Below are 26,142 nucleotides of genomic sequence, written 5' to 3' on the forward strand. Positions count from 1 at the left end.
AGATTGGGGAATGTTGATGTACAAAGGGACCTGGGTGTCCTTGTACACCAGTCACTGAAAGTAAACATGCAGGTACAGCAAGCAGTTAGGAAGGCAAATGGTATGCTAGCCTTCATTGCAAGAGGATTTGAATACAGGAGCAAGGATGTCTTACTGCAGTTATACAGGGCCTTGGTGAGACCACACCTTGAGTATTGTGTGCAGTTTTGGTCTCCTTACCTAAGAAAGGATATACTTGCCATAGAGGGAGTGCAGCGAAGGTTCACCAGACTGATTCCTGGGATGGCAGGACTGTCGTATGAGGAGAGATTGGGTCAACTCGGCCTGTATTCACTCGAGTTTAGAAGAATGAGAGGGGATTTCATTGAAACATATAAAATTCTGACAGGGCTAGACAGACTGGATGCAGGGAGGATGTTTCCCCTGGCTGGGGGGTCCAGAACGAGGGGTCACAGACTTGGGGCACGGGGTAGGACATTTAGGACTGAGATGAGGAGAAATTTCTTCACTCAGAGGGTGGTGAACCTGTGGAATTCTCTACCACAGAAGCCTGTGGAGGCCAAGTCACTGAATATATTTAAGAAGGAGCGAGATGGATTTCTAGACACAAAAGGCATCAAGGGGTATGGGGAGAGAGCGGGAATATGGTATTGAGATAAAGGATCAGCCATGATTTTATTGAATGGCGGAGCAGGCTCGAAGGGCCGAATGGCCTACTCCTGCTCCTGTTTTCTATGTTTCTATGATTATCACCTGTGTTTTGTTGCTAGTTAGAAAATATTAACATTCTTTTTCTCTCTCTCTCTCCTTATAACCGCTACCTACATGAGGGAGAGGAGAGGAGAGAGGGGCAGGCAGGCAGACAAAGAGAGAGACACTAATCTACACTTACAAGAATCAAATCATGAAGCACTAAATTTAATTTTTGCAGAGACCTCTTAGAAAGTTACAAACCAGTGCTGCCTGCAAAACAAATACTTTGTAATTTAAACCTGAAGCTTGTGGCAAACATTAACTCAATCACAGTGAAGCAGTTGTGACCAGACACTCACCTGGGATTCTCCTCCAAATTAGCTCTGAAGGTCTATGTATGATGGCAGTCAAAAAGGGTGGAGGGCAAAGAGCACCAAACCTTTCATGTCAAGATAGCTCGTAGCTTACCCAAGGTATCTGTGGCAAAGTTAGATTCCAATTGATCTGCAGTCAGCTCTCTCTGCTGGATCATACACCCTGCATTGTTAATCTAGTAAAGAGTTTAAAACAAACATTCATTTGCTTTCCCAAATTACTTACTCAAATGTTGTCAACGAGATTAACACTAGAATTCACAGATGAAATGTTAGCTTTCTGTGCAGACTGTCGTCAGGGCAAGTTAATTTTTTAAAAAACTTTGATTACAAAATAAACCCATTAAAACTTCCATGCCAGATAGTTGCAAATTTCAACTCCATCTCTGGCCGGTACTCAAAGCTGTTTGCACTTGTTGGGCGGAGATAAGGAATGGGAACATAGGAACAGAAGTGAGCCATTCAGCCCCTCGAGCCTGTTCCGCCATTTAATTAGATCATGGCTGATCTGTATCTTAACTCCATTTACCTGTTCCATATCCCTTAATACCCTTGTCTAACAAAAATCTACTGAACTCAGTTTTGAAATTTCCAATTGACCGCCAGCCTCAACAGCTTTTTGGGGAGAGAGTTCCAGATTTCCACTATCCTTTGCATGAAGAAGTGTTTCCTGACATCACCCTTGAATGACCTAACTCGAATTTTAAGGTTACGCCCCCTTGTTCTGGACTCACCAGAGGAAATAGTTTCTCTCTATCTACCCTATCAAATCCTTTAATCATTTTAAACACGTCAATTAGATCACCCCTTAATCTTTTACACTCAAGGGAATACAAGCCTAGTTTATGGAACCTGTCCTCATAATTTAACTGTTTTATCCCCGGTATCATTCTGGTGAATCTGTGCTGCACCCCCTCCAAGGCCAGTATATCCTTCCTGAGGTGCGGTGCCCAGAACTGAATGTAATACTCCAGATGCAGTTTAACCAGGGCTTTATCCAACTGTAGCACAACTTCCATCCCTTTGTATTTCAGTCTCCTTGAGATAAAGGCCAACATCCCATTAGCCTTTCAAATTATTTTTTGTACCTGTCCGTTAGCTTTTAGTGATTTCTGTACCTGGACCCCTAAATCTCTCTGCTCCTCCACAATTCCTAGCTTCTCACCATTTAGAAAATACTCTGATCTATCTTTCTTAGGTCCAAAGTGGATGACACTTTCCCACATTGAACTCCATCTGCCACAGTTTTGCCCACTCACTTAATCCATCAATGTCCCTTTGCAACTTTTTGCTCCCATCTATATTATTTACTGTGCCACCTGTTCATCCAGCTCTTAGCTGGATCATAAAGTGGAAACACTCCCTCCACCCTCCCCCCACCCCGTTCCAACAGAGCGGGTAACCCCCTCCAGTTATATCTGAATTTCATAATTTCACAAACAGAAACAGGAACCAACACTGAGTGCAAATCAGACGCTTAATTCCAACACACCTGAATATTTTCCACGTAAGAAATATCAGGAAAATGGCAACTCAGACAAGTCCAAGGAGTTGAAATTCATCAAAGAAGCACAATAAAAATACAAGCTACTGCAGCAAAAGGTTTTAAAAAAACTTACCAAAACATTCAGTTTGTCATTTTCTTGCTGGAATTTATCTGCAAACTCCTACATCATCTTGGGGCTTGACATGTCAAGAATATGGACAAAATTGTTCTTTTAAAAAAAATTATACAAAGCCATTTGTCAATGCTTTAATTGAAACCAAGCCACTCTGAAACCTGACTTAATTCCATGTAGACTTTTAGCCTTTGGGATATGACATGATGTTCACTACGGACACCCCCAACATCTCTCTGGAAGGAACAACTAGCTTTTAGAGCGGCTCACGTACTTCCTTGCTGTTGAATGAAGAAACCTAATGTGGTTTGTAGGAAATAAGATCTGAGTATCACTTTATTCTTCGAAGCTATATTGGCCCTCGGTCTGGAGAAGCCTTGATTTTAAAATTCACATCCTGGTCTTCAAATCCCTCCATGGCCTCATCCTCCCCTATCTCTGTAACCTCCTCCGGCCCTACAGCCCTCTGAGATCTCTACGCTCCACCAATTCTTGCCTCTTGCGCATCCCTGATTTTAATCGCTCCACCATTGGCGGCCGTGCCTTCAGCTGCCCAGGCCCCAAGCTCTGGAATTTCCTCCCTAAACCTCTCCGACTCTGTAGCTCTCTCTCTTCCTTTAAGACCCTCTTTAAAACCTACCTTTTTGACCAAGCTTTTGATCACCTGTCCCGATATCTCCTTATGTGGCTCAGTGTCAAATTTTATTTGATAACAATACTGTGAAGTGCCTTGGGACGTTTTAGTATGTTAAAGATGCTGTAAAATGTAAATTGTTGTTGTTATTGAATAATTTAACTCAAGAAAGTACCACGGGCCCTAATATTTCATGGTGTTTTCTTATTAAATACAATGTTGTCATGTGATTCTAGTGTAGGGTGCTAACATGTGCACCTGAAATTCCTTCCCCCACTATTTGAGCAAAGGCATTAATTCATTTAAAATCAAGGGGTCAACATCACCACTAAAATAGCGGAGAGAGGAATTTCAGACAAACATGTTAAACATTTGTAAGCTAGTCTCCCACTGTACAAATTCAGGGCCAAAAGGTTTGCTGCCATTGAGTTTTTGTCTGCTTTTGATTTAAACTTTGACAGCTGCAATATTAGAAGTGTTGTGCTGGAGGAGCTGCTCAGCTGTTCCTTGCTCTCAGGAGCAACAGTACTGCAACAATATGATGCACCGAGAGCAATTAAGATTCAAAGCCACCCTTGTAGACTGCATGTGGGTCGCCATCTTTTGGCATCTAAAAATGGATGGGGAAAGAATGTGGGCAGCACCGGGGTGGGATGGTGGCATGACTTTTCCCACACTTTGCCCCACCATTGGTGACAGAGCCTTTAGCCGCCGTGGCCCGACTCACTGAACACTTCCACCTCCCTCTTCTCTTGCCATCTTCAAGAACCTTCAAAAACTCATCATTTGACCACGATTTCCATCATCCATTCTAATCTGTGCCAGCTGTGGCTCAGTTGTAGCATCCTCGCCTCTGAGTTAAAAGTTAGTCGGTTCAAGTCCTACTCCAGAAAGTTGAGCATATAATCCAGGATGACAGTCCATTGCAGTACTGAGGGAGTGCTGCACTGTCAGAGGTGCCGTCTTTCGGATGAGACATTAAACCTGCCCTCTCAGGTAGACGTAAAAGATTCCATGGCACTATTTCAAATTTGAATTGTTTCCCCAAAAAAATTTGCATCAGTAAAAGTGACCATGGAGCTGTGGGGTTGTTGTAAAACCCAACTGATTCACTAATGTCCTTTAGGGACAAAAACCTGCTGTTCTTACCCAGTCTGGCCTACAGGTGAATCCAGTCCCACACCAACATCGTTGACTCTTAACTGCTTTCTGAACTGCCTAGCAAACAACTCAGTTGTATCAAACCGGTTGCAATGGTTCAGGAAGAAGATCAGTCAGGTTGGGAGTGGAGAAAGTCAGGCACCCATAGTTGTCACTGAGCTGCTGCGAAAATGGGTTAGTGGGGAGTGGGATGGGGAGAAGAGAACTATGAGACTTCCCAGCAGTGGCAGGCCTGGGACAACGTAGAGCAGAGATGAGCTGGGGAGCGAGTGAAGAGCAAAATGTCTATGTTGTGTGTTTTTCTGGAATCGATTCTCCAGATGTGATTGACTGCATGACCTGTAGTACTTTGTGGTTAACAGACTAACCAACAACATTACCGTGATCTTACAATGATAGAATCTTACAGATACAAAACTGATAATAAGTAGAAAGTTGTAACCCTATCAGCATATCCTTCTATTCATTTCTCCCTCATGTGATTATCTAGTTTCCCCTTAAATGCATCTATGCTATTTACCTCAGCTACTCCTTATGTGTGAGTTCCACATACTTACCGCTCCGAATGAAGAAGTTTCTCCTGAATTCCCTATTGGATTTATTAGTGACTATCTTATATTTATGGCCCATAGTTCAGGTCTCCCCTGCAAGTGGAAACATCTTCTCTACATCTACCCTATCAAACCCTTTCATAATCTGAAAGACCTCTATCAAATCACCCCTCAGTCTAACCCTCTAGAAATGAACCTCAGTGCATGGTTTGCTTTTTTATGGCCTTATTAACCTGTGTCACTACTTTTAATGATTTGCATATCTGTACCCCCAGATCCCTCTGCTCCTCTACCCAGTTTGGACTCTTATTTTCCAAGCAGTATGTGGCCTCGTTATTATTCGTACCAAAATGTACCACCTCACACTTGTCTATATTGAAATTCATTTGCCAATTACACGCCCATTCTGCAAGTTTATTGATGTTTTCCTGTATTTTGTCGCAGTCCTCCTCAGTATTAACTATACCCCCAACTTGGTGTCATCCTCAAATTTTAAAATTGTACTTCCGATACCCGAGTCCAAATTGTTTATGTGTTTGGTGAATATACGTAAACAATTGTATGTACATAACAATACATTGTTATATACATACAATATACAGACAATCCTTGTGGAACACCATTCCAACATTACAATAGTGACCACACTTCAAAAGTACTTCATTGGCTGGAAATTGCTTTGGGAAGTCCTGAGGTCCTTAGAGGCGTTGTATTACTGCAAGTTCTTTCTTTCATGTTCATCAGCCGTGGGGGAAAAGATGACCCTTTTTACACTAGACTGTTTCTATGCAAATGTAATAAAGAAACTATGTGTCGATAATGCATTACAACAATAAACATTTAAACCCAGTAAACATTTAAACCCAATAAAGATTTAACACTTTGGAATTCACTTAAAAGTTGTTTTTTTATCTTGCCTTTAGATACCCAGCGGCATAGTTTTGCTTCTGCCACTGTTTGCCGAACTTTGTGAGTACTCTCAGCTTTCGTTGTTCCCTATAACCTAACGTTTCATAGGTTTATTATTTAATGAATTCACATTTGAAGTATTTAGAGAGCAACTGAAGTGGTAACATCACACCAGAACTGTTGCTATAACTTTGGGGGCCGCGATTAGCGTTTGACAGGAGAAAAGGCTTGTAGAACAGTTTGGTAATTAGGAACTCATCAAGGCACAAGAAACTACAACTCCCAGCATTCCTTGAACACTGCAGCAGATAAACACAAATACCACCGAATGAGACGAAAGGACGACAGTTTGTGCAATCGGCTTAACCGATGTACATTGCTGAGAAATAGGGTCCTCCAATATAATGGGGCAATTACTGGATCAACCAGAGACACGAGGGGATTGGACCTTTTCACATGAAACATTCACTCCTTCACACAGGATATCTAAAAAAGACACGGCTGACGTATTTTGGAGTTACAATGTATATCCGTGTTAAAGGATCTCCTCAACGCCCACTCATCTTGATGGTTTTCCTATCTCAGAAGTACGGGGCGACCCTACTTTGTAACCCAGTCCCAGAGTTTATGCAACACTGAGAGTGGAAGTATTGCAAGGCAATGGACAGGTTAAACTGAACAGCAACGCCCCACTTGAATACACAGCTCTTAACTATGTCCTTTGCAAGAACTACTGTTACCACAAATTGGAAAAGGAACGAGCAAAGCCAATAGCAGGAATAAAAACAAATCTTCACCAGCGACAACATGCACAGAAGATAGAGCGAATGGCACCGCGATCAGTGTTGCTGCTATGCGGGAATATGATCATTTGTCAGTGCTCACTTTGTATACTGCCGCAACCCCTTTATAAAACATAAGGTGTTCCTATACATTGTGATGTTACCAGACACTCACCTCTCTTCCTCTTTTATGAAGTGCTCTGTTCATGTCACGGTGTTATGCATCCTCCTCTGCAATGTGCTTTCTCTTTTTCATAAACATATTTACCCTCTGGAAGAGAAAGAGACAAGAGATTTTTTTTATTCGTTCATGGGATGTGGGCGTCGCTGGCGAGGCCAGCATTTATTGCCCATCCCTAATTGCCCTTGAGAAGGTGGTGGTGAGCCGCCTTCTTGAACCACTGCAGTCCGTGTGGTGACGGTTCTCCCACAGTGCTGTTAGGAAGGGAGTTCCAGGATTTTGACCCAGCGACGATGAAGGAACGACGATATATTTCCAAGTCGGGATGGTGTGTGACTTGGAGGGGAACGTGCAGGTGGTGTTGTTCCCATGTGCCTGCTGCTCTTGTCCTTCTAGTTGGTAGAGGTCGCGGGTTTGGGAGGTGCTGTCGAAGAATCCTTGGCGAGTTGCTGCAGTGCATCCTGTGGATGGTACACACTGCAGCCACAATGTGCCGGTGGTGAAGGGAGTGAATGTTTAGGGTGGTGGATGGGGTGCTAATCAAGCGAGCTGCTTTGTCCTGGATGGTGTTGAGCTTCTTGAGTGTTGTTGGAGCTGCACTCATCCAGGCAAGCGGAGAGTATTCCATCACACTCCAGACTTGTGCCTTGTAGATGGTGGAAAGGCTTTGGGGAGTCAGGAGGTGAGTCACTCGCTGCAGAATACCCAGCCTCTGACCTGCTCTTGTAGCCACAGTATTTACGTGGCCGGTCCAGTTAAGTTTCTGGTCAATGGTGGCCCCCAGGATATTGATGGTGGGTGATTCAGCGATGGTAATGCCGTTGAATGTTAAGGGGAGGTGGTTAGACTCTCTCTTGTTGGAGATGGTCATTGCCTGGCACTTGTCTGGTGCAAATGTTACTTGCCACTTATGAGCCCAAGCCTGGATGTTGTCCAGGTCTTGCTGCATGCGGGCTCGGAATGCTTCATTATCTGAGGGGTTGCGAATGGAACTGAACACTGTGCAATCATCAGCGAACATCCCCATTTCTGACCTTATGATGGAGGGAAGGTCATTGATGAAGCAGCTGAAAATGGTTGGGCCTAGGACACTGCCCTGAGGAACTCCTGCAGCAATATCCTGGGGCTGAGATGATTGGCCTCCAACAACCACTACCATCTTCCTTTGTGTTAGGTATGACTCCAGCCACTGGAGAGTTTTCCCCCTGATTCCCATTGACTTCAATTTTACTAGGGCTCCTTGGTGCCACACTCGGTCAATTGTTGCCTTGATGTCAAGGGCAGTCACTCTCACCTCACCTCTGGAATTCAGCTCTTTTGTCCATGTTTGGACCAAGGCTGTAATGAGGTCTGGAGCCGAGTGGTCCTGGTGGAACCCAAACTGAGCATCGGTGAGCAGATTATTGGTGAGTAAGTGCCACTTGATAGCACTGTCGACAACACCTTCCATCACTTTGCTGATGATTGAGAGTAGACTGATGGGGCGGTAATTAGCAGATTGGATTTGTCCTGCTTTTTGTGGACAAGACATGCCTGGGCAATTTTCCACATTGTCGAGTAGATGCCAGTGTTGTAGCTGTACTGGAACAGCTTGGCTAGAGGTGCAGCTAGTTCTGGAACACAAGTCTTCAGCACTACAACCGGGATGTTGTCGGGGCCCATAGCCTTTGCTGTATCCAGTGCACTCAGTCGTTTCTTGATAATATGTGGAGTGAATCGAATTGGCTGAAGACTGGCTTCTGTGATGGTGGGGATATCGGGAGGAGGCCGAGATGGATCATCCACTCAGCACTTCTGGCTGAAGATGGTTGCAAACACTTCAGCCTTGTCTTTTGCACTCACATGCTGGACTCCGCCATCATTGAGGATGGGGATATTTACAGAGCCTCCTCCTCCCGTTTAATTGTCCACCACCATTCACGACTGGATAGAATCATAGAATCATAGAAGTTACAACATGGAAACAGGCCCTTCGGCCCAACATGTCCATGTCGCCCAGTTTATACCACTAAGCTAGTCCCAATTGCCTGCACTTGGCCCATATCCCTCTATACCCATCTTACCCATGTAACTGTCCAAATGCTTTTTAAAAGACAAAATTGTACCCGCCTCTACTACTGCCTCTGGCAGCTCGTTCCAGACACTCACCACCATTTGAGTGAAAAAATTGCCCCTCTGGACCCTTTTGTATCTCTCCCCTCTCACCTTAAATCTATGCCCCCTCGTTATAGACTCCCCTACCTTTGGGAAAAGATTTTGACTATCGACCTTATCTATGCCCCTCATTATTTTATAGACTTCTATAAGATCACCCCTTAACCTCCTACTCTCCTGGGAAAAAAGTCCCAGTCTGTCTAACCTCTCCCTGTAAGTCAAACCATCAAGTCCCGGTAGCATCCTAGTAAATCTTTTCTGCACTCTTTCTAGTTTAATAATATCCTTTCTATAATAGGGTGACCAGAACTGTACACAGTACTCCAAGTGTGGCCTCACCAATGCCCTGTACAACTTCAACAAGACATCCCAACTCCTGCATTCAATGTTCTGACCAATGAAACCAAGCATGCCGAATGCCTTCTTCACCACCCTATCCACCTGTGACTCCACTTTCAAGGAGCTATGAATCTGTACTCCTAGATCTCTTTGTTCTATAACTCTCCCCAACGCCCTACCATTAACAGAGTAGGTCCTGGCCCGATTCGATCTACCAAAATGCATCACCTCACATTTATCTAAATTAAACTCCATCTGCCATTCATCGGCCCACTGGCCCAATTGATCAAGATCCCGTTGCAATCCCAGATAACCTTCTTCACTGTCCACAATGCCACCAATCTTGGTGTCATCTGCAAACTTACTAACCATGCCTCCTAAATTCTCATCCAAATCATTAATATAAATAACAAATAACAGCGGACCCAGCACCGATCCCTGAGGCACACCGCTGGACACAGGCATCCAGTTTGAAAAACAACCCTCTACAACCACCCTCTGTCTTCTGTCGTCAAGCCAATTTTGTATCCAATTGGCTACCTCACCTTGGATCCCATGAGATTTAACCTTATGTAACAGGACTGCAGAGCTTTGATCTTGGTTGTCGAATCGCTTAGCTCTGTCTTTCGCATGTTGCTTCCGCTGTTTAGCATGCATGTAGTCCTGAGTTGTAGCTTCACCAGGTTGGCACCTCATTTTTAGGTATGCCTGGTGCTGCTCCTGGCATGCTCTTCTACACTCCTCATTGAACCAGGGTTGATCCCCTGGCTTGTTGGTAATGGTAGAGTGAGGAATATGCCAGGCCATGAGCTTACAGATTTTGCTGGAATACAATTCTGCTGTTACTGGTGGCCCACAGCGCCTCATGGAAGCCCAGTTTTGAGCTGTTAGATCTGTTCTAAATCTATCCCATTTGGCACGGTGGTAGTGCCACACAACACGTTGGATGGTATTCTTAGTGCGAAGACAGGACTTTGTCTCCACGAGGACTGTGCGGTGGTCACTCCTACCAATACTGTCATGAACAGATGCATTTACGAGAGGTAGATTGGTGAGGACGAGGTTAGGTAAGTTTTCCCCTCATGTTGGTTTGCTCACAACTGCCACAGGCCCAGTCTGGCAGCTATGTCCTTCAGGACTCGGCCAGCTCGGTCAGTAGTGGTGCTACTGAGCCACTCTTGGTGATGGACATTGAAGTCCCCCACCCAGAGTACATTCTGTACCCTTGCTACCCTCAGTGCTTCCTCCAAGTGGTGCTCAACATGGAGGAGGACTGATTCATCAGCTGAGGGAGGACGGTAGGTGGTAATCAGCAGGGGGCTTCCTTGCCCATGTTTGACCTGATGCCATGAGATTTCTTGGGGTCCAGAGTCAATGTTGAGGACTCCCAGGGCCACTCCCTCCTGACTGTATATCACTGTACCGCCACCTCTGGTGGGTCTGTCTTGCCGGTGGGATGGGACATAGCCAGGGATGGTGATGGAAGAGTCTGGGACGTTGGCTGAAAGGTACGATTCTGTGAGTATGGCTATGACAGGCTGTTGCTTGACTAGTCTGTGGGACTGCTCTCCCAATTTTGGCACAAGTCCCCAGATGTTAGTGAGGAGGACTTTGCAGGGTCGACTGGGCTTGGTTTGCCATTGTCATGTCCGGAGCCTCGTGGTCCGTCCGGTTTTATTCTTCTTCCGACTTTTTTTTCACGAAATTTTACAACTGAGTGGCTTGCTAGGCCATTTCAGAGGGCAATTAAGAATCAACCATATTGCTGTGGGTCTGGAGTCACATATAGGCCAGACCGGGTAAGGACGGCAGGTTTTCTTCCCTAAAGGGCATTAGTGAACCAGATGGGTTTTTACGACAATCCGGTAGTTTCATGGCCACAATTACTGATACTAGTATTTTAATTCCAGATTTTATTTAATTAATTGAATTTAAATTCCCCAGCTGCTGTGGTAGGATTTGAACTCATGACTCCGGATTATTAGTCCAGTAACATAATGACTATGCTACCGTACCCTTGGTTTAAGTGCATGAAAGCTGTGTATATAAACAAAAGAGAACGAAAGAACTTGCATTTACATCGTGCCTTTCACGACCTCAGAAAGTCCCAAACCGCTTTACAGCCAATGAAGTATTTTTGAAGTGTAGTCACTTGTAATGTAGGAAACACAGCAGTCAATTTGCACACAGCAAGATCCACAAACAATGTGATAATGACCAGATAATCTGTTTTATTGATGTTGGTTGAGGGATAAATATTGGCCAGGACATTGGGGAGAACTTCCCTGTTCTTCTTCGAAATAGTGCCATGGGATCTTTTACATCCACCTAAGAGGGCAAACCGGGTCTCAGTTAAATGTCTCATCCGAAAGACAGCATCTCCAATAGTACAGCATTCCCTCAGTACGTTCTCTCAAGGACCTGACTTTCTAACAGTCCTGTTGTCAAGATAAACCAAGCCTGACTCTCGCTTGTCACATTTCAAAATCAAAACGAGCGATTAACAAATCTAAACGGTGACATTTGAATGGAACAAATGTACGAATGAATGTACATCTGAAACATGCATGGGTTTAAAGTAATTTTTATATTGAATTGTATTCATTCTCCTTTAATTGAAGGGATTTTTAAAAAAAGATAAGTTTACAGGTTGCTTGATATTGACTTTGCTACAATTATTGAAAGTGATGTTAATTTAGTTGTTTCCAATTTTACACCAGGCATTCTGAGATTCTGTGATGTTATAAGTCACTCTCCCATGACATTATTCAGACATTCCACTTTCAACTCGTGTCAACTCTGGTGAGAAATGGGCGTGGGATCTGACCGTGCGGCCCAAAAGCATCAGCCTGAGGCCCGATTGAAATTGGGCCCCGGGCTCCACTCGCGTTCTCCACAGACTTGAGCCCATAATCCAGGCTGACACTTCAGTGCAGCACTGTCGGAGGTGACATCTTTCGGGTGAAACATTAAACCGAGACCCCATTTGCCCTCTTAGGTGGATGTAAAAGATCCCATGGCACTATTTCGAAGAAGAGCAGGGGGGTTCTCCCTGGTGTCCTGGCCAATATTTATCCCTCAACAACATCACAAAAACAGATTATCTGGTCATTTATCACATTGCTGTTTGTGGGATCTTGCTGTGCGCAAATTGGCCGCTGTGTTTCCTACTTTGCAACAGTGACTACACTTCAAAAGCACTTCATTGGCTGTAAAGCGCTTTGGGACGTCCTGAGGTTATGAAACACACTATATAAATGCAAGTCTTCCTTTCTCTAAATCGGCGAGCTGCAGACATCAATCGTGCAGCTTGCTGGTCGGGGCCTGTCCGATTCTGGTCACAGACAGGTGCTGGGAGGGCAGGGTGGGGGGAGTGATCCCGGGACGGCCTGCTGTATGTTTGAGGGGCCAGGAAAAGCACTCCTGCTGCTCCTGGCTCCACAGAAATGAAACAATTAAAAAAGTTTTCATACCTTTTCGTCGAGTGGCCTCGAGATCCGGAACAACGCATGTGAGGCGCAAGCTCCGCCCAGTGATGACCAGTTTCAATCTGGGTCCTATAACCAGTTAGTACCCCGATTTGCGTATGCAGATGCCTAATGCCTGCTTCAGGCGGGCGCCCGGCACAACTAGAGGTCGCCGGCTTCTAATTTGGCAGTCAGCACGCTTCCAGGGAAAATCAGGCCCCAGAGATCGCAACAAAAAATTCATCCCCCCAACATTGATTTAACACTCAAAAAACAGGCGCAACAATTTGCATTTTTACCCCTTCTCTTTCTGCAACTCTCTTGCGCTGTAATTATTTCTTTCTCCCTTTCTCAGTCTTTGTCTTCCTCTCTGCTTGCCTCTTCCTCTCTCTCTCTCTCTCTGTCTATACACTTCACACACTGACCAGGAATTTTTCCTTCTGCACTCACAAGCTGGCGTGTACAGCGGTGAAAAACCCAACCACTTTATCTCATTGTCTCTGCTTCTTCGCTGTATCTCCCTGCTTGTAATAAGGCTCCCTTTCCTCCGTTGGCTATTTCTGTTGCATACCTCCCACACTTTCTGTATGCTTCTGATGCATGTTTCTCGACTGATTTCTCACTTGGTACCTTTGACCTTTTTTTAATCAATGTGACACACTGTTAGATGCCAGCCGGCATGGGTTGGAGCTGAGTACTGGAGATTGGGTTGGGAGAAGCTGTCTGGTATCTGCACTAACATGTGAGGTTGGGAAAGAAAATAAGGGCTGGGGGAAAGAGAGCAGCTTAGACTCAGAGGGAATGGGAGGCTAGTGCTGAGGCATTGGAGGGGCCAGGAAACTTGGGCCCAAAAGATAGCAGGGGCTGGGTCTGGGTCTGGTACTGGGAGGAAATGTTGGTAGCATGGGGCTGAAATGCATTGCATTGCGAAGCAGGCAGCAGCATATGAGTTAAGTAACATACTATGTATAATTTGCATTTTTATATAGTTAACATGCGTGAATTTCTGAGTCAGAGAGCTGTGGGTTCAAACCCCACTGCAGAAACTTGCGCATATAACCCAGGAATATAATTTAGTGCAGTACTGAGGGAGCGCTGCATTGTCTTTTGGATGAGGCATTAAACCGCGGCCCTGTCTGCCATCTCAGGTGGATGTAAAAGATCCCATGACACTATTCGAAGAGCAGGGGCGTTCTCCCTGGTGTCCTGACCAATATTTATTCCTCTCCCAAAATCATTAAAACAGATTATCTGTTGATTATTACATTACTGTTTGTGGGATCTTGCTGTGCACAAATTGGATGCTGCGTTTCTTACATTTCAACAGTGACTACATTTCAAAAGTTATACATTGGATGTGAAGCACTTTGGGACATTCTGCGGTCGTGAAAGGTGCTATATAAATGCAAGTTCTTTTTTTAGTTAATTATAGAGCAGCACAGGCAAGGATCTGGGATCAAACCAACTCCCTGCCCTCTCAGTGATGCACCCCTCTCATACGAGGGGTGCATAAAAAGCAAAGAAAAACATAACAAAAGTATGGATGAGGGTTTCAAAGGGGAACATGTACACAGTGTTGATTATTCAGGTATGGGAGTGTGTAATGGTTATGTTACTAGACTAGTAATCCAGAAGTCCTAGACTAATAATCTAGGAGAATATGAGCTCAAATCCCACCATGGCAGTTTGAGAAATTGAATTCAGTTTTAAAAGTACAGAAATTAAAAGGCTGGTATCAGTAAAAGTGATCAATGAAGCAGTTTGATTGTCGTAAAAACCCAACTGGTTCACTAATGTCCTTCAGTGAAGAAAACCTGCCGTCCTTACCCGGTCTGGCCGACATGTGACTCCAGTCCCACACCAACGTGGTTGACTCTTAAGTGCCCTCTGAAGCAAGCCATTGTTGTATCTCTAGGGATGGGCAATAAATGCCAGCCTTTCCAGCGAGGCCAACATCGCAAGAATAAATACTAAAAATAGTTTTTCTCATCTGTTTGCACATCTTTCCTGTATTATTGTGATGAGAAAAATGTTGAACATGGGTGAACTGTTCACCTGAATGTACTCTTGGTCTTCACTCCCTGGGGGTAATTTGTGCGATGGGAAGAGTTAGCACTGGGAGGAAAATAAAAGGTGAGGTTGTCTGCTGTCCTCACCCATCGAGTAGTGCAGTCCTTCCCATATTGTAAGGAGCTTGCTACCCAATGTAAAACATCATTATGGAAAGAAGCCATGAATATATTAGTGGAAGCATTCAGGGCCTTTGACAAGAGATTGTACAAATCTGCTTATTTCACAATCATAATTTTCACAAACATTTTGGACAAAGCACAAAAATAGCAGGGATGTAAAATTTATGGGATGTGCAGTATCTCAGTTCTCATTTGATTCCTTGTGGCATTGGTCGCAAGCTATGTACTTTTTTAAAGGTATATTTATTATATGGTTATAATATCACTTTCTGGTGGCATTGCACACAAGGGGGGTAACTTTGACTTTGGGCAATAGTGTAAAACAGGCGATAACGGATCAGCTGCCCGTTTATACGCCCTATATTATATGCTCTCTCCCATTCAAGTCAATGCAAATGAAAATCGGGAGAGATGTGTAACGGGCTGCTGATTTGCTATCACCCATTTTACACTATTGCACAAAGTCAAAATTACCCCTAGTGAGTCAAGTCTAAGTGTACATACACTTCAGGTGAAGCAGAGTTAGGGGGCGTGGGACAATGTATGCAGACAGAATTCAGTCCCCAGTTCAAAGTTATTAATTCCGTCCTTATTTTTATGTCATACTTTGATTTTATATTATTATTTATAGTTAAATAGCAAAACTTACAGCAATTTGGAAAGCAGAGAAGTAGAGTTGGTTTGAACACAGGAATTTCTCTGCAGTAGAAATGCAAAGCTGGGAGATGCAAAACCTATAAAAAGTACTTGGCTGTGCAGTTGAAGTGCCATAACCTACAGGGCTATGGACCAAATGCTGGAAAGTGGGATCAAGTTGGATAGCTCTTTTTTGGCCAGCACGGCCTTCTTAAGTGCTGTAACTTTCTATGATTCTATAATTCTAAAAAAACCGAGGAGCTACAGCGACAGCGGTGGTGGAAGAGTGTAATTACAGTGTGATAAATTTACGGAGGCAGTTCCCATTATCAATGTGGACAAGAGGAATTTCTAATAGAAAGTTGGCACAAAAGTGTTAACAGGAAGTACTGTTTTGTACACGAGAATTGTGCGCAGATAGTTACATATTTTTTGTTATTCCATTGCTCATTTGCTTGGACTGCAAGTCTCTATTAATTTTATAATAAATGGGAAGATAATGTTGAACTCGCCCATCACAATTTATATTCTATGCAGGACTAAGGCAACGTATTTCTGAAGGATTTTTTGTGATCCAAGGAAAATCAGTAGAAACTGTTCTGCGTTGTAATTTTGCCATTGTGAAGTAATTATTGTTGCAGTCACATGGTTATCAGAGACCGATGGGCAGTGGTTACCACAGACCAATGATAGATGAGGGGTTGTTTTCTTTGGAACAGAGGAGGCTGAGGGGTGATTTAATTGAGGTGTATAAAATTATGAGGGGCCAAGATAGAGTGGATAGGAAGGACCTATTTCCCTTAGCAGACGGGTCAATAACCAGGAGGCATAGATTTAAAGTAATTGGTAGAAGGATTAGAGGGGAGCTGAGGAAAATAATTTTCACCCAGAGGGTGGTGGGGGTCTGTAACTCACTGCCTGAAAGGGTGGTAGAGGCAGAAACCCTCATCTCACTTAAAAGGTGCTTGGATGTCCGCTTGAAGTGTTGTAACCTACAAGGTTACGGACCAAGAGCTAGAAAGTGGGATTAGGCTGGATAGCTCCTTTTCGGCCAACACAGACACGATGGGCCGAATGGCCTTTCTTCTGTGCCTTAAATTTCCATGCTTCTATGAGATATTTCAGTCATACTGTTCTCAAGAAAGAATCATGTGCTGAAAAAAAAAATCAATGAGCAGGTATTATCAGGAAACTATCATGTGATTACTGTCCTTTCCCCCACCAATCCTGGCCGGTCCTTACTGGCATTGGTTGAGACTCCTGTCAATTAAATGTGGGACGATCGGATCAGTCACATGATTATCAGCAGCCAATTAGATTGCTAGAAAGAGACAATGGTTATATAATGCCATTAGGTAATGAGATTTCTTCAGAACCTCACGCAATTGGAAAGGTCATATGATCACTATTGGCCAATGATATTTTTGAAAGGAATATGCAGCGATGATAGTTTGCCTACAGTTTTAATACTTTTGCCAAGTTAACCTCATTTCAAAAAAGCTTGAGAAATCAGACACTGGTAAAACAGGTAACAACAAAGTATGTACAAGATAAGGAAATAACTATTATGACTTCAAATTGTGATTATATTCATGGTTATCACTGTGCAGATTCAGTTCTCTTTCCCTTGGGATGGAGAATGAGAATAAGGGGACCAGAATCAGAGGTTGGTGCTAGAGCTTCCCCAGTGGTTAGTGAGTAAAGACACTCTCTGGTGTGTTGCAGGGCTACACAGATTAGAAGCATCCAGGTTCAATCTCTGGTCAGTGCTAAGTAGCAGTTGGATCACGTCAGTTGACTTTAATGCCACGAATCTATGGAAGGGAAAATCGATCAGACTGGGTCTGAGTCACAGTCCAGTGACTTGTGGTAGAAATTGTGTGCACAGACATTGGGTATGAACAGCATCAGATTTCATAGTGATTCCCCACATGGTTGTCTAGGCTTGCATGTGAAGAATGAGCAGGTGGGTGAGGTACATGAAGTGTATTGGTGCCGTGAGATTTTACTCCAGCCAGATTCAGGAAGAAAACAGATTCTTTTATTTAAAAAAATTCTGAATTCCTAATTCTCTATTTCCTGTCTGTTAACCAATACTGCCATTATATTCCTTCTGATACCATTTTGGATATCAGAGCGGCAGGTACTGGGGAAAAAAATAAATCTTTGACCTCCCACCTCCTGTGTCAGTTCTTGGAAGTGTTTCTGCTGTAGAAAGACGTTTCATTGACAATCTAACTAAGAGTTCATTCTTGGTACTCATTCACTGGCTCTTCCTTGTCATGTACAGAAGTATGCAGGACAAGTCTAAGTTGCAAACTAAAGTGAAAACCATTGGCCACCATCACGGTACATTTCAGTTGAAGGTTGGAAACAATGGAAGTGCAGATATTGGCATCAGTCCTCCCTCTCCTGTCCAGCATTCATTGTCTAGACTGTGGCTTCTTTTCCCCACTACTAACCATCTCCTTAAACCCTCACCCTGCCTCCTCCACCCTCACCTCTAACAATAAGCACAGACTTCTTTACCACAAAGGTAGAGACCACCTGTTCAGATGTTTCTGCTGCTTTTCCACTTCCCATGTCCTGCAGACCAAACTTCCCCCAGGTCCCCTCCACCTTGGCCCTGAACCTCTACTTTTTCTCTCAGCTCCTCCCCCGCCCCATATAACTTCACTGAGCCCATCCCCCGCTTCCTCAACTCCATTCCCATGAAATTGCTGACCACCCAAATTCCTTTTCTGGCCCTCATGCAAGCTGACATTGTAAATGGTTCTCTCACGTCAGAAATTGTCCTCCTTCCTTTCAAAACTGTTATCATCTTGGGATGTGGGCATCACTGGCAAAGCTGGCATTTAATAGTTGCCCTTGAGAAGGTGGCAGTGAGCTGCCTTCTTGAATCGCTGCAGTCCATGTGGTGAAGGTTCTCCCACAGTGCTGTTAAGTAGGGAGTTCCTGGATTTTGACCCACCAACGATGAAGGAGTGGAGATATATTTCCAAGTCAGGATGGTGTGTGACTTGGAGCAGAACTTGGAGGTGGTGTTGTTCCCGTGCTCCTGCTGCCCTTGTCCTTCTAGGTGGTGGAGGTCGTGGGTTTGGGAAGTGCTGCCGAGGAAGCCTTGGTGAGTTGCTGCAATGCATCCTGTATACACTGCAGCCACGGTAACATTTTAGCTAGTGGATAGGGTGCCAGTCAAGCAGTACTTGTCGTGGATGATGTTGAGCTTCTTGAGTGTTGTTGCAGCTGCATCCATCCAAGCAAATGGAGAGTATTCCATCACACTCCTTACCTGTGCCCTGTAGGTGGTGGCGAGGCTTTAGACTTTAGCCACTCATTGCCGAATACCCAGCCTCTGATCTGCTCTATTAGCCACAGTATTTATCTGGCTGGTCCAGTTGAGCTTCTGGTAAATGGTGACCCCCAGGATGTTGACGGTGGGGGACTCGGTGATGGTAATGGCATTGAATGTCATGGGGAGTTGGTTAGAATCTGTCCTGTTGGAGATGGTCATTGCCTGGCACCTGTGTGACACGAATGTTACCTGTGACTTATCTGCCCAAGTCTGGATGTTGTCCTGATCATGCTGTATGCGGGCACGGACTGCTTCATCATCTGAGGGGTTGCGAATGGAGCTGAACACAGTGCAAACATCAGTGAACAGCCCCACTTCTGACCTAATGATGGAGCAGTTGAAGATAGTTGGGCCTAAGATGCTGCCCTGAGGAACTCATACAGCAATGTCCTAGGGCTGAGCTGATTGGCTTCCAATAGCCACAACCATCTTCCTTTCCTCCAGCTATGACTCCAGCCACTGGAAAAGTTTTCCCCTCATCCCCACTGACCAGTTTTACTAGGACTCCTTAGTGCCACACTCGGTCAAATGCTGCCTTGATGTCAAGGGCCGTCACTTTCACCACACCTCTGGAATTCAGATCTTGTGTCCAAGTTTGGTCCAAGGCTGTAATGAGGTTTGGAGCCAAGTAGTCCTGGCAGAACCCAAACTGAGCATCGGTGAGCAGGTTATTGGTGAGTAGCACTGTTGACAACTCCTTACATCACTTTGCTGATGATTGGGAACAGGCTAATAGATCTGTATTGGGTTGGATTTGTCCTGTTTTCAGTTGATAGGACATACCTGGGCAATTTTCCACATTGTAGGTTAGATGCCAGTGTTGTAGCTGTATTGGAACAGCTTAGCTCGAGGCATGGCTAATTCTGGAGCATGAGTCTTCAGCAGTACAGCTGGGATGTTGTTGGGGCCCCATGACCTTTGCTGTGTCTAGTGCACTCAGCCACTTCTTGATATCACGTGGAGTGAAATGAATTGGCTAAAGACTGAATTATATGATGGTGGGAACTTGAGGTGGAGGTCGAGATGGATCATCCACTTGGCACTTCTGGCTGAAGATGGTTGCAAACACTTCAGCCTTGCCTTTTGCTTTCATGTGCTGGGCTCTGCCACCATCGAAGATGGGACTGTTCATGGAGCCTCCTCCTCCTGTTAGTTGCCTAATTGTCCACCACTATGGATGATTGGATGTGGCATGGCTGCAGAGCTTTGATCTGATCTGTTAGTTGTGTGATCACTTATCTCTGTCAATAGCATTCTGCTTCTGCTGTTTAGCACTTTTTTTATTTGTTCTTGGGATGCTGGCGTCACTGGCAAGGCCAGCATTTATTGCCCATCCCTAAATGCCCTTGAGAAGGTGGTGGTGGTGAGCCGCCTTCTTGAACCGCTGCAGCAAGACTTGAACAACATCCAGGCTTTGACTGATAAGTGGCAAGTAAAATTTGCGCCAGACAAGTGCCAGACAATGACCATCTCCAACAAGAGAGAGTCTAACCACCTCCCCTCGACATTCAACGGAATTACCATCGCTGAATCCCCCATCATCAACATCCTGGGGGTCACCATTGACCAGAAACTTAACTGGACCAGCCACATAAATACTGTGGCTACAAGAGCAGGTCAGAGGCTGGGTATTCTGTGGCGAGTACAGGTGGTGATGTTCCATGCTTGCAGTCCTGTATTGTAGCTTCACCAGGTTGGCATCTCATTTTCACGTAAACCTGGTGCTGCTCCCAGTATGCTCTTCAACACTCCTCATTGTACCCGGGTTGGTCATCTGGCTTGATGGTGATGGAGTGAGGGATATGCTGGGCCACGAAGTTACAGATTGTGGTGGTATACAATTCTGCTGCTACTAATGGCCAATACACCATGGATGCCCAGTTTTGAACTGCTAGATCAGTCCTTATCTATCCCACTTAGCAGGGTGGTAGTGCCTTACAACGCAAAGGAGGGTGTCCTCGGTGTGAAGATAGGATTTGGACTCCAAAAGGACTGTCTGATGGTCACTGCTACAAATGCTGTCATGGACAGATGCACCTGCAACAGGTAGATTGGTGAGGACGAGGACAAGTAGGTTGTTCCCCCTTGTTGGTTCTCTCATCACCTGCTGCAAGCCCAGTCTGACAGCTATGTCCTTCAGGACTCGACCAGCTTGGTCAGTGATGGTACCTTGGTGATGGACATTGAAGCCTCCCACCCAGAGTACATTCTGTGCCCTTGCTACTCCAATCAGATTTCCACCCCTCCTGCAGCATCACCTTTCCAACCCCACTTCCATCTGCATCCGCCCCTGGATAAAACTCTTGCCCAAGTCACTTACAATCTCCCAACTGTCTAGTTTTTGGCCCTCCATTCACCATTATACTTCTGCATCTACTGATCTGCTTAATCACAACCTCACCTCCACCTTTGATGCTCTTGTCCCCAGTAAAACCCTTACTCATTCCCCTTGGTTCGGCCCCATCTTCACTCCATTAAGTACAAGATATGCAGATTTGAACATTTATGATGCACAACTGGTTCAGCCATTCATCGCCAGATCTGGCTGGACTGCATCAAGCACTATCGTGCCCTTCTCTCCTCTGTCAAAACTACTCACTACTCCAGGATTATCTTGGAAAGCAAAGATAATCCCTTGTTTCTTTCCCCCACAACTGGCCGTCTCCATAAACCCCTCTCCCCTGCTCCCTGCACCATCACCTTGAACAACATGTGTAAGGAGCTCATGGACTTCTTTGTTACTAAGATTGAGACCATCCCATTCAGCTCCCTCTGCCGCTTCCCTCCTTTCTCCTAGCCCACCAAGCTAAGCTTATCCAAGGTTCCCCACTGCTCTAGCCTGGAACTCACATCTTTTTCTAGTTTCTCTCCTATCTCCCCTGATGCCCTCGCTCATCTTGTCCGTGAGATCCACCTCCTGCTCCCTTGACCCTATTCCCATTAAACTGCTGATTACTCAACTTAATTCCTGGCCCCCATGCTAGCTGATATCGTTAATGGTTCCCCCTCCTCAGGTACTGTTCCCTTCCATTTCAAATCTGTCGTCATTACCCCCTCCTCAAAAAACCCATCCTTGATCCCTCTGTCCTTGCAAACTACCGCCCCACTTTATGGAGGGTGGAAGATGGGAGGCCGGCCAGGAGAGCATTGGAATAGTCAAGTCTGGAGGTAACAAATGCATGAATGAGAGTTTCAGCTGCTGAGGCAGGGGTGGAGATGGATGATGTTACAGAGGTGGAAAGGATATGGGGTCGGAAGTTCATCTCAGGGTCAAAAAGGACGCCGAGGTAGTGAACAGTCTGTTTCGGCCTGAGACAATGGCTAAATAGGGGGATGGAATCGGTGGCTAGGGAACCTCCCAGATAGGGGGATGGAATCAGTGACTAGGGAACCTCCCAGAAAGAGGGATGGAATCGGTGACTAGGGAACCTCCCAGACAGGGGGATGGAATCGGTGGCTAGGAAACTTCCCAGAAAGGGGGATGGAATCGGTGGCTAGGGAACCTCCCAGAAAGGGGGATGGAATCGGTGACTAGGGAACCTCCCAGACAGGGGGATGGAATCGGTGGCTAGGAAACTTCCCAGAAAGGGGAATGGAATCGGTGGCTAGGGAACCTCCCAGATAGGGGGATGGAATCGGTGGCTAGGGGAACCTCCCAGACAGGGGGATGGAATCGGTGGCTAGGGGAACCTCCCAGACAGGGGGATGGAATCGGTGGCTAGGGAACCTCCCAGATAGGGGGATGGAATCGGTGGCTAGGGAACCTCCCAGATAGGGGGATGGAATCGGTGGCTAGGGAACCTCCCAGACAGGGGGATGGAATCGGTGGCTAGGGAACCTCCCAGATAGGGGGATGGAATCGGTGGCTAGGGAACCTCCCAGATAGGGGGATGGAATCGGTGGCTAGGGAACCTCCCAGATAGGGGGATGGAATCGGTGGCTAGGGAACCTCCCAGATAGGGGGATGGAATCGGTGGCTAGGGAACCTCCCAGATAGGGGGATGGAATCGGTGGCTAGGGAACCTCCCAGATAGGAGGATGGAATCGGTGGCTAGGGAACCTCCCAGATAGGAGGATGGAATCGGTGGCTAGGGAACCTCCCAGATAGGGGGATGGAATCGGTGGCTAGGGAACCTCCCAGATAGGGGGATGGAATCGGTGACTAGGGAACCTCCCTTTCCTCTCCTTGAACATGTTGTTGCCTCCCAAATCCATGCCCATCTTTTCTGCGACTCCATGTTTGAACTTCTCCAATCAGGTTTCTGCCCCTGCCACAAAAGGGCCCTAATCAAAGTCACAAATTATATCCTCTGTTGCTGTGACCGTGGTGCACTATCCCTCCCTCATCCTTCTTGGCCGTTCTGCAGCTTTGACATGGTTGACCACACCATCCTCCTCCAACACCACTCTGTCGTCCAGCTAAGTGGGACTGCGCTCGCCTGGTTCCATTCTTACCTATTCAGTCGTAGCCAGAGAATCTCCTGCAATGGTTTCTCTTCCCATTCCTGCATCGTTACCTCTGGAGTCACCCAAGGATCTATCCTTGGCTCCCTCCTATTTCTTATCTACATGCTGTCCTTTTGCGACATCATCCGAAGACACGACGTCAGGTTCCACATGTACGCTGATGACATCCAGCTCTACTTCACCTCCACCTCTCTCGACCCCTCCACTGTCTCCATGTTGTCAAATTGCTTGTCTGACATCCAGTCCCGGATGAGCCAAAATTTCCTCCAATTAAACATTGGGAAGACCAAAGCCATTGTCTTTGGTCCCCGCCACAAGCTCTGTTCCCGAGCCACTGATTCCATCCCCCTCCCTGGCCATTGTCTCAGGCTGAAACAGACTGTTCGCTACCTCGGCATCCTGAAATGAACTTCTAACCCCATATCCTTTCCACCTCTGTAACATCGCCCGTCTCCACCCCTGCCTCAGCAGCTGAAACTCTCATTCATGCATTTGTTACCTCCAGTCTCGACTATTCCAATGCTCTCCTGGCCGGCCTCCCATCTTCCACCCTCCATAAACGAGCTCATCCAAAACTTTGCTGCCTGTATCCTAATTCACACCAAGTCCCATTCACTCATCACCCCTGTGCTCGCTCACTTACATTGGCTCCAGGTCCATCAACGCCTCGATTTTAAAATTCTCATCTTCGTGTTCGAATCCCACCATGGCCTCGCTCCTCCCTATTTCTGTAACCTCCTCTAGCCCTACAACCCCACCTCAGAACTCTGTTTCTCTGACTCTGGCCCCCTTCGCTCCCCCATTGGCGGCCGTGCCTTCATCCGCCTAGGCTCCTCCCTCTGGAATTCCCTCCCATAGAGTGGTTAGAATGTGGAACTTCATAGTATTATAGTATGTTACAGCACAGAAGAAGGCCATTCGGCCCATTGTGCCTGTGCCGGCTCTTTGAAAGAACTATCCAATTAGTCCCACTCTCATTTCCTTCAAGTATTTATCCGATTCCCTTTTGAAAGTTATTATTGAATCTGTTTCCACCACCCTTTCCAGGTCATAGTAACTCTGCATAAAAGAATGTTTCCTCATGTCGCCTCTGGTTCTTTTGCCAATCACCTTAAATCTGTGTCCTCTGGTTAGCGATCCTTCTGCCACTGGAAACAGTTTCTCCTTATTTACTCTATCAAAACCATTCATGATTTTGAAGACCTCTATCAAATCTCTTCTGTTATAAAGATAACAACCCCAGCTTCTCCAATCTCTTCACATAACTGAAGTCCCTCATCCCTGGTACCATTTCTATAAATCTCCTCTGTACCCTCTCTAAGGCCTTGACATCCTTTCTCAAGTGTGGTGCCCAGAATTGAACACAATACTTGAGCTGTGGCCTAACCAGTCTTTTATAAAGGTTTAGCATAACTTCCTTGCTTTTGTACTCTATGCCTCTGTTAATAAAGCCCAGGATCCCATATGCTTTTTTAACAGCCTTCTCAATTTGTCCTACCACCTTCAAAGATTTGTCTACATACACCCCCATATCTCTTTGTTCATGCACTCCCTTTAAAATTGTACCATTTAGTTTATATTGCTTCTACTCATTTTTCCTACCAAAATGTATCACTTCACACTTCTCTGCATTAAATTTTATCTGCCATGTGTCTGCCCATTTCACCAGTCTGTCTATGTCCTCCTGAAATCTGTTACTATCTTCCGCATTGTTTACCACATTCCTGAGTTTTGTGTCATCTGCAAACTTTGAAATTTTACCCTGTATACCCAAGCCCAGATCATTAATATATTTCAAAAAGAGCAGTGGTCCTAATACCGACCCTTGGGGGACACCACTGTATACTTCTCTCCAGTCTAAAAAACAACCGTTCACCACTACTCTCTGCTTTCTGTCCCTTAGCCAATTTTGTATCCACGCTGCCACTGTCCCTTTAATCCCATGGACTTTAATTTTGCTTACAAGTCTATTATGTGGTACTTTATCAAATGCCTTTTGAAAATCCATACACACATCAACCCCACTACCCTCATCAACCCTCTCCGTTACTTCATCAAAGAACTCAACCAAATTAGTCAAACAAGATTTTCCTTTAACAAATCCATGCTGACTTTCATTTATTAGCCCATACATTTCCAAGTGCCAATTAATTTTGTCCCGGATTATTGTCTCTAAAAGTTTCCCCACCATCGACAACAGGCTGACTGGCCTGTAATTGCTGGGTTTATCCCTCCCTTTTTTTGAACATGGTTATAACATTTTCAATCCTCCAGTCCTCTGGTACCGCCCCCATTTCTAAAGAGGATTGGAAGATTGTGGCCAGAGCCTCTACCATTTCTACCCTTTCTTCCCTCAGTGATGCATCCCATCTGAACCGGTGACTTTTCTACTTTGAATACTGCTAACCTTTTAAGTACCTCCTCATTATCTATTTTCATCGTGTCCAATATTGCTATTACTTCCTCCTTTACTGCTGCATTCGCAACATCCTCTTCCCTAGTGAAGACTGATTTATTTAGTACCTCAGCCATACCCTATGCTTCCACAAGAAGTTCTCCTTTTTCGTCCCTAATCGGACCCACCCTTCCTTTGACAACCCTTTTACTATTTATACGTTTATAAAAGAT

The 26,142-nt window shown here is 45.3% G+C and overlaps 1 protein-coding gene across 1 annotated transcript in view; it reads right to left on the reverse strand.

Annotated features, from left to right (window-relative positions):
• dhrs12 (dehydrogenase/reductase (SDR family) member 12) overlaps window positions 1–5,418 on the reverse strand; it is a 23,179-nt gene extending 17,761 nt beyond the window's left edge. Inside the window, 3 exon segments of the mRNA XM_067993447.1 lie at window positions 1,162–1,243; window positions 2,687–2,782; window positions 5,326–5,418. Of these exon segments, the coding sequence (XP_067849548.1) occupies window positions 1,162–1,243; window positions 2,687–2,782; window positions 5,326–5,418 (271 nt within the window).
• Window positions 5,419–26,142: the final 20,724 nt, after the last annotated feature.

This window comes from Heptranchias perlo, chromosome 11, assembly GCF_035084215.1.
Source record: "Heptranchias perlo isolate sHepPer1 chromosome 11, sHepPer1.hap1, whole genome shotgun sequence".
NCBI classification, from domain to species: Eukaryota; Metazoa; Chordata; class Chondrichthyes; order Hexanchiformes; family Hexanchidae; genus Heptranchias; species Heptranchias perlo.